The sequence below is a fragment of the Dermacentor albipictus genome, chromosome 6 (assembly GCF_038994185.2).
Source record: "Dermacentor albipictus isolate Rhodes 1998 colony chromosome 6, USDA_Dalb.pri_finalv2, whole genome shotgun sequence".
NCBI classification, from domain to species: Eukaryota; Metazoa; Arthropoda; class Arachnida; order Ixodida; family Ixodidae; genus Dermacentor; species Dermacentor albipictus.
Window position 1 is genome coordinate 69,797,974 of NC_091826.1, and position 9,587 is coordinate 69,807,560.

General features: G+C 40.9%; 1 protein-coding gene across 1 annotated transcript; it reads right to left on the bottom strand.

Moving 5' to 3' along the window:
• Nucleotides 1-1,358: 1,358 nt before the first annotated feature.
• On the bottom strand, nucleotides 1,359-5,431 carry LOC135910500 (zinc finger protein 888-like). Its single transcript, XM_065442547.2, has 2 exons — nucleotides 3,949-5,431; nucleotides 1,359-1,803 (listed from the first exon to the last, which is right to left on the bottom strand). The coding sequence occupies exons 1-2, from the start codon at nucleotides 4,698-4,700 to the stop codon at nucleotides 1,473-1,475; spliced, it is 1,083 nt and encodes a 360-aa protein (XP_065298619.2). The 5' UTR covers nucleotides 4,701-5,431; the 3' UTR covers nucleotides 1,359-1,472.
• Nucleotides 5,432-9,587: the final 4,156 nt, after the last annotated feature.

The window sequence follows — 9,587 nt, forward strand, 5'->3', positions numbered from 1 at the left end:
TGCGTGTGCACATGGTGGACGTGGCACCATGTAAGCTGTCTTCCCGCACGTTTAGTATTGGAGGTTGCGTAACCTCGAGTTTCGGTGACCTGTTAGGGCAAGAGGCAGAGGAAGCGTTCACTCCGCGTTTCCGGCGCTTTTCCTAATAGAGTCATCCCAGTGCAGGCGATGCTCAGCCACGGGGCGGAGCACACGCAGAAGCGTGGCTGGCTTCACTTAATTTGTACTGCCGTTGTGAATGATATTGTTGAGTTACGTGGCATGAAACCGCATCATTCGTCACCGACCTCAAAATTTATCAAAATGGTATTCTTCAGATTTACTTTTTCCATTGCACAATAATTCTGAAAATGCTCCGGCCCCTTTCCGTGCAAGAAAAATAGATTGGCGACTGTACTTGTTTGTGTAAAAGGTTGAATTTCAATACAACTTAATTTCAATATAACGAAGCTAATTACCGATTTTCATACTCTGTTCTATAGAGGCCTATGTGTATTTTGTTACATGCAGCATTATAAACAATTGGAAGTTACCCAGAATTATCTTCAGGGTTTCTATTGTTCTCTACAATGATATGAGGGGTGCTATGTGTCTTGCCACAGCAGAGTCATGCTCACAAGTCTCTACTTGGTTGCGTGTCGCTGTGTTGGAGCTCCTGCCTTTTTTCTACTTGTTAGTTTCAGATGTGCTACTGAGTGATCTCTTTGTTTGCTTTATCATTCAGCTTAACAAGGGTACACTACAGTGCATAGACATTGAAAAATATGTCAAGGTAAGGCTTTGCAGAAAAGTCACCTTATTCGGGAGCAACTACTCATTCCCAAAGTCCAGTGCCAAAAGTGATAAGGGAAGGTGAAGATTTGAACAAAATTGTAAACAAACAAGCCCTCAAAAAGCAGCATTGATGCATGAAAAATGTCTGACAATTTTTTATAGCGCTCTACCAACATGGCTTCTGCATACTTTTTTCCTTCTGTGCAAATGTGGTAGTTAAGTAATATTACAGTTTGTACATATATTCTGTTGCAATGCTGATGCCAATATAATTGTGTGCGTCATCCACAAACTTCCCCTAGCTTCTGTTGTTAACCCAGCTATCGGTGACAAGAACTGTATATTCGAACTCTGCAAGAAATAAAGACGGGGAAGAGTTTCTCGGCCAAACCAATCAGCCTATCGTGCTTCAATAGTCCTCATTTTGTTATAACAACAAGCCAGTCCCCCAAGCCTTGCTTATGCATGAACAAGCCTTCAAAAGAGGTAGCATTTGCTGCGCTTCTGGTGTGGGGATGACATATTACAACTTGTACATCATTAGCTTGCATGCAGGCTGCGCTAATGCTGCAAAGAGACAGAAAAACGTGTAACCAATGTTTTTATTTCCGTGAGAGCTTTACACGGACCACATCCAGCAGACACTAACTGCTCCAATAGAGATTTAAATCTTGAACGAAGATATGCGCAGGAGAAGCCTACGAGTTTGATGGCTGGACATCAGTTTTATCTCCGTGCTTCCGCATGTGTGCAGCCAAGTGGGCTTGGCGCGTAAACTTCTTTGTGCAGATGTTGCACCTGAACGGCCATTCCTCCGTGTGTATCTTTCTGTGCTTAGCCAGGTGGCACTTCCGAAGGAAGGCCTTGTTGCACTCCGGGCACTTGTGGCGCCGAACTTCCTTGTGCCTCTTCTTATGCTTCATAAGCTCCACTTCGAAGACGAAAGTGGCATCGCAGTGGTCGCACGCAAAGGGGGCATGCCGATCGTGGTTGTGCAGGTGATCTAACAGCTGCTGCCGCACGGGAAACCTGAGATGAAGATGAGAGTGTAAATTGCAGCTATGTAGACACAACATGTAAGGCTTATGGTAGTTCAAAATGCCACTCAAGTGAAATATAAAAAGCTTGGTGGACGTTGTGTATTCAATGCAAAAGTGAGCTGTTGAGTGAAGTGGTTCATGTTTATATTCAAAGACAGCAAAAAGATGCAGGGTAAAATATTCCTGCTATTATTTTTGTGATCTCTTATTAAATTCCGCTAATTTATTCATTTACATGTTGTTTAGAATTGAATAGCTACACCACTGCATAATGAATATGCACATGGCTCTGTAGACCAGCTATCATCCCAATAAGTTTCTTCTGCAAGACAATAAAATAAGATTGGCAATACCGAACTATTACACTATGCTAATTGAAACGCAAAATTATCAAATTTCTTTATTATGCATGCTTTGCTACAGTTAACCAATTATAAATGGGGCATCATTGTGACCACAGTTGGAAGTGTATTTTCAAAGTGGAGACATTACACTTTTGTAAGTTTGCATACTTTTCTTGCTTAGATGTTTCAACACATTGCAGCAGTAACGTATCACCTAAGCTTGAAACTACATTTGCCAGTGGCATCCCCTTTTCATCCAGCATAGATATTTTAGGAAGAAAGTGACTAAATTTAGCTACGTTGTAGTCACTTTAAGGACCACTCTGCCTTTTTGGAACCTTAGCAAATCGGTGACCTTTTTATTACAAATTTAGCCAGTAACCTATCCTGGTAAAATTTTAAAAATATAGATTCTGGGGTTTTATATGCCAAGACCATCGTATCATCATGAGGCCCACCATAGTGGAAGACCACGGATTAATATTGAGCACCTGGGGTTCTTTGAGGTGCATTCAATATAAAGCACATGGGCACTTTTGCATTTCGCCGCAATCGAGATGCGGCCACCATGGCTGGGATTTGATCCTGCGGCGTTGGGCTTAGTAGCACAACCCTGGTAAAGGGCAGTTGCCTGTTGTTTGACGGGTGTAATTGTTGTTTCATAGCTAAAATATTTGTGCAATTGGTGCAAGACAGGGTGGCTGCTTAGCTACGTTTATATGTTTATGTCTATATGTTTATGTTTATATGTCTATATGTTTATAAGGTTGCATGTCTACTGCTCTTCATGATCAGAACCTTCCTACAACAAAGTTTAGGCTCCACTTGACAAAGTTGATCGGGACTGACAATGATTTCTGATAATCTCAGAACTTTGTTAAACTGGAAACACTCGAAACACTTACATGATACATTAGATTTGCTCATCAACAAAAGGGATGTAATTATCTCTGCATATGTAGTCATCTGTGGTGTGCATTTGGTGTTCCTTCATGAGAGAGGCAAATATATGAAAAAAGAACCAGCACATATTTTCAAGAGTGTCAAAACAGTGCCACACGCACTTCTTGCACTTAGCAGCAAGCAAGCATAGAGGTCATAAAACACTTCAAAGACATTTTAATTTGATACTAAAATAAGTCTGGAAGTGCCGTATCATTTACATTACCATGACGTCACGACACACTGCAAAATTAGGAGATGCCGCATAGCAATGAGGACAGGTCAGGTATGATGATGTTGCTCATGAATATATAACCAGGAGTGCTGCAGGCATTTCTGCAGGGTACAGTTGTGTAGGACAACAGCAGGGGTGGAGCGAGCGAACATATCATGACGCCATGACACACCCATCTTGTGGGTACTGAAACTGTTACAGGTTATTCGCATTAACAAGTATTATAGTAAATTATTTACGGGACTCTGATGCTTAGCCAATATTTTCTTTTAAGTAAGCAGAAAATCTTTTGTCAGTACTCATTTAAAAGGCCAATAATGTCCGCCACATGAACTGAAACATTGCATGCACTTATTTTATCAATAAACCTGCATTGCTAAATCATGCAAGATGTCAAGTTTACTTCATTGCTTTGAGGTTTTGGGCACATTAGGCTATATGAACGTGAGTCAGGGAATTAAAAGCACATCCTTAAATAGAATATTCAATAAACCCAAGGTTCATTAAACCAAACTTTGATTATAATTGCTCAGTGCAGCTGCAATGTGCAAGGTCCCATGGTCAAGGCATTTGATTAAAACAAGCAACGAAAGACATCACTCGAACAACATACACCATGGGGCACAGGTGGCAGTAGAATGTCAGCTGCTTAGTGTGACACCAGACATGCTCTCGAAGCAGGCCTGCATGGTAGGACCTGTGGCAGATCAAACAGCGGTGCTGCTGCTTGTCGACGTGCGTGCTCCCGTGCTCCAACAGATCTTCGCTTCGTGCAAAGCTGGCCCCACAGATACTGCACCAGAACTTCCACTCCCGCCCATGCGCTACGGAGTGCTGGAGCAAGCGTTCATCCGTGTTGAAGACCTCGTGGCACATCTCGCATTCATAGCGATGGCCACTTTCTCCAACGCATTCAAGGTCTCCGCGGCTGCTTGCTATCTGCGAACTGCCGCTCCCGGTAGGCGCTTCAAACTCATCATGAACAGCAGTGTGACACGAGACATGTTTTCGAAGCAGGCCCGCATGATAGAAGGACTTGTAGCAGATCAAACACCGGTGCTGCTGCTTGTCGATGTGGGTGCTCCCGTGCTCCAACAGATCTTCGCTTCGTGCAAAGCTGGCTCCGCAGATACTGCACCAGAACTTCCACTCGCGCCCATGTGCTACGGAGTGCTGGAGCAGGCGTTGATCGGTGTTGAAGACCTTGTGGCACATCTCGCATTCATAGCTAGGGGCACTTTCCCCGACGCATTCAAGGTCTTGGCGACTGCTTGCCATCTGCGAACTGTCGCTACCGGTAGCTGCTTCAAACTCATCTTCAACAGCAGCTGGAGCAGCTGGAGGCTCCTCCTTAACGATGCACATGAACCCTGGGCCTAAATACTCTGCAAGTTTGAAAAATGAATCCTGCTGTTATTAAATAATGCTTGTGTTGGTGGTAGTTCGAATGTCGTTAATTTGATAACACGCTGCAAAGGTTTACGAGAAGCACAATGGGGGACATGAACCAAAAATACATTTCTAAAAACTCGTTTTTTTTTTTCAAGAACACGGAAAATAGATGCATGCACAAAAACAACCAGGCACAATGAACTATGTGCAGAACATGAAAAACTGGAAGAAGAAAGAAAACCATGCAATAAATGACAGATTGTAGAAAGTTTGATCCCCCATAAGACCTTATTGTTTAACATTACATCAGCTGCTTCTTAGCAAGCAGCATGGAGCAAGACACATTTTAAAGATACTTTGCACCGGTGGGAATTAGAATGTCAGTGTGATTAAATATTAAAGAACAGTATAAAAATATTGGAAAAGTTGCAAAGGTTCACTTTGGTATCATTGATTGTAAGTTGTTTACTTGTCATGGCAACTTAGCAACAGGAAACTTATCAACAGCAGTGTTCCTTTATTTTTTTAAAGCTGCTGTATGATGCCAGCATTTGATTAGCTCTGAAACGTTTAATCTTTGTTTGACCAAGAAAAGCATCAGCATCTCGTAAAGATTCATGGCATACAAAAGCAGGCATGCAATACATGCACACATGAAGAACAAATAGCATGTTTTGTGCTGTCATTTTTGTTCGTCTAATGACAGTGTTCTGTACAGCTTTTCACACAATTCATACAAAAAATACATACAATAAATCATACAATAAACTGTTTCTGCTGGGCTCTGGAAACAGCAAATTTCTTGTAATTTTGCCACATGGTAAATACGCATGAATGATCATGTTTCGATAACACCCGTGATTTTGACAACCATAGGCTGCTGTACTTTCATAGACTACAGAATTCCAGGAGAGTGAAACTGTGTGCATAGGTATGCTGTTCAGCAAACATATGCCAATTAACTGCAGCTTGCAATATTGGGACAGCTGTGTACATTATTATTCAAGCTTCGGAAGCTGACATACAGGTTTAGTGGGAGCATCTTCTGATATTAAAGATGGAAGTGCTAGTGAGAAAACGCACAATTTCATTTTCATTTTGCCTCTTTAATTCTCCTTCACAATTTCCCTACTCAAGTTATTGAACTTATTTTGTATCTTCTTTTTGTGTGGTAAACATCGGTTCTCATTATCATTATTCTTATAATTGTTATTGTTGTTAACCTCATTGCATTATACTCGCAGACAACTTTCTGTGGCTATTAAGCGAAAGCTGTGGGGGCGGACCTTCTGCACATGTGTTACGGCACCAAGTAGTCCGACAGCGTTTGACAGTACTTTTGGTTGCTCAGAACAGACGCTGAATCGACGCAGCTTTCCCGTGCGACGGTCTAGCATTTGTCCAAATGCAGAAGGGAAAAGCTGCAAAATCAGTAAACTTTTACATTCAATGGTGTGTTTTGACTTATTTAACTGTTGCTAATAAAGTGTTTATGTTTTCTCATACTTAGCTTACACAAACGTGGAGTAAAACGTTGGACTCTTTTCAGAAGTGCCTTCACTTTTGTGCGCTTTGGCTCCGCAGCTTACAGAAAGTTGTTCGGGAGTATACATGTCCACATGATGCAGATTCACTTTCCAGGGACAGCTAGCCTTGAGCATTCTTGTGTAAAAGTAAAATCAGAAAAAAAAGGAAAAACAAAGAACTTGTCACCTAAAGCAATTAGCTCTTGTAAGGTAGGAGCAGTAATTAATAAATATAAAGAAAAAAAGCAACTCTTTTCAAAATGCTCCAAGTTTAGCCGTCAGGTAGAACATACAATATGGCATGCGTATTTATTAAAAATTAATTGTCTAAGTATCTGAATTGTTTACCACAATGAGAAAAAGAGACCAATCTCAGCCAACACTTACAGAAGATTAAAAGACAATTACAACGAAAAAAAATATTGTATGAACCAGATGATCCGATGGTACACAATCTACAGCATCATTCTGAGCTCAACATTAGTTGGGAGCACTTGCAACACCTTTATCGCAGCATCTTCGCTACATTCTACATGTCCCACCAAGCAGCTGATATAACTCTCATACAGGTAAAAAACAAAGCCAACATAGCAAAAGCCACAAAACAAAAGCCACGTACATATGCTAGGCAATAAACAATAAACCTACATGCCAAAATAATCTATGAACATGCACCAATTTGTGACTTATTCTAAACACATGTATTGACTGTCAAAAAAAGCAAAAAAAGAAAAACAACTCCAGAAAGTGGTCATGAAGCCATATGACAGCATCATATATGCTCATTGATGCTAATATAATTTCTGGTTGTACAGAGTTATAAAGGCCTACAAAAATATTAATGTCTTTCTTATTAAAACACCAAGACAAGTTCCAGAGATTGTTTCAAAGCCCAATGCAAAATATAGACAACTAATATATGAATAACTGCTTGCTTTTCTTCTTTTTTCTTCCCAACAAAAGCTGTTCCTGTGCAACTCTTTAATTAAGCAGATAGAACTTGAATACAAAAATAAAGAAGCTGGAGAACTTAATGGCATATTTGATTGGCCATTTCTGAGCACTCCTGCAAAACTTCAAAGGGTGAAGTGCCGAAGCTTCATCGTGACAATAATCACACTCATATAGCATTACATGATGACCTTAGGAACCCATGTGCTATGTTAGCTGTCGACTGTTTTTGAGTGCTACCAAAAGTACAGTACAGCATACACATACCAAGAAAGAAGGCATTGAGGAAACAATCAGTTCAGGTTCTGAACAACACTTGCGTCTTTTCTTATTTAAGTGTCAGTGAAAGGAAGATAATTTAGTCACTGAAAGTTTGCAGCGCATACTCTACCTGATGTAGCAGTCAGAAAAACAAATATGACAGAGAGAGACATCACATGACCAGGCAATAAACTATGAAGTATAGCTAGAAACAGAAATCCCAATATGGTTTTATGTTGGATGAACAACAAAGACAATCGGTACATATGGTTCTGGAACATAAACACCATGAAAGAGGTCCAAACCTTACTGACGTGAATTGAGCAGTGTGCTATGTATTTGTGATCGTGACCTACGAAGTACACTTGTCAATACGCAACTTACAGAAATCTTAAAAGTTGAGAGAAAGCTTTCTTTCAATCAAAAACCCTTGTCTCCAAATCCAATACTGCATTCTTTAACCAGAACAAAAGGTGAAAGCCATTTAGATCGATAGTCTCAACAAGCGAATTCTACTTCTCAGTGGTCTGAGCTCTGACGCTTGCTGCCTGCACAAAGAGACAAGAGAGGGCACTTTACTAAAGAAAACAGAGAGATGACAATGTTTTAAAGGACAGGAGTAATGTCATCAGCAGGACTCAATTTTCAGATTACAACTCAGAAAAAGAAAAACCAATATGTTTCAACCAAAAGAAAAACCAGCATGCTTCCAAGTATGCAATACTAATCTATGGCTTTCAACTCGTGCTTTGTCTTGAGGCAAAAATGTGGTTTGAGGACGACAGTTCTTGGTTGGAACAAAGCTTTGCAGGGACAACTTATTTACAGAATATTGCAAAACACTGATTCAACGTGAAGTTCAAAGCTGCAGGGAGACTGCACCTCTCGGCTGTTATGTTCCAAGAATGTTGCGACCACCAATGCATAAACAACAACGTATCTCAAGCCCTTTTGTTCTGTGAGAATGTCTATAGAACTGATCATCATGTAGCCCAATATTTAGTAGATGCAGCTATCTTGCACAAGTGATGTCCGGCCCAGGTTTGTCAGTACTGGAGAAACATGAGGAGGGCAGGAAGTCGGTTGCCACTTGCAGGTCTGCAACTGTCACATTCCGCAAATTTCGGTATGCCTCTGCAAATGAACCAACAACCCTCGTGAGTGCAAGTTTTTCAAGGCGTGTAAATGCAAGACATGCAATGTATCTCATGAAATCCAAAAAAGTCAAAAGGTTCGCACGAAGATGAAGAGTTTAGGTGATAAATTGTGGCCAAACAAGAAAAGTTCCTACTTACAGCCAATGTTTCGACAAGAGAACTTGTCTTCCTGGCTCTGAAGAAGACAAGTTCCTGTGTCAGAACATTGATTCTAAGCAGGAACTTTTCTTGGACAGCTATTTATCATATGCTATGAAGGTACTATCAGTATAAATCCCGAAACTACTCCAAGGTATTGTTCAACTTCCAGGTTCACCTGCATTGGATACAGTGCCTTAATACAGACATGACAGCGCACTATTTGGGACCACTCCACACTTTGAAATCAGCTACAAAGCGAATACACATCACACTTCCATAATTATGCATAATAGGCATTCCAATCAGTTATTCAACTCAATTCAATCAGTTCAACTTTCAATTAGTGTGGGTAGTACATGACAATAATTGAGTACGAGATATTCAGGTATAATGGCATTACTGCCAAGTGCTAATTAACATTCAAAGTGCCACAAGAAATTTGTGACACGGTGTCACAACCACAGGATCTTAGTAGACCACCAGCAAGAGACTAAAGAACTGCACAGGTATGCCAGGTCAAACACGCAAGTTGTCCGCCCGTGCTTACAAGATGTCCAGGTGCTGACATCTGCAAAACATACCATGAACAGTTTATAAGTGCAGCAATCATGATTTTCTGCATGCCAATGTGTCAAGGATTCAAGAGGACCAAGATTGGCAAGGAAACCATTTACCCCCAACTGCGACTTTCCATTTGCACAGCACCACATGAAACTCTTCCATGTGCTTCTTGCAAAGATTACCCATACAACCACTACAAAACTACTCTAGGGCGAAGAAGAGAGGTGCTATCATGAATGAGAACTAGAGTTGCTTGCTAGGCC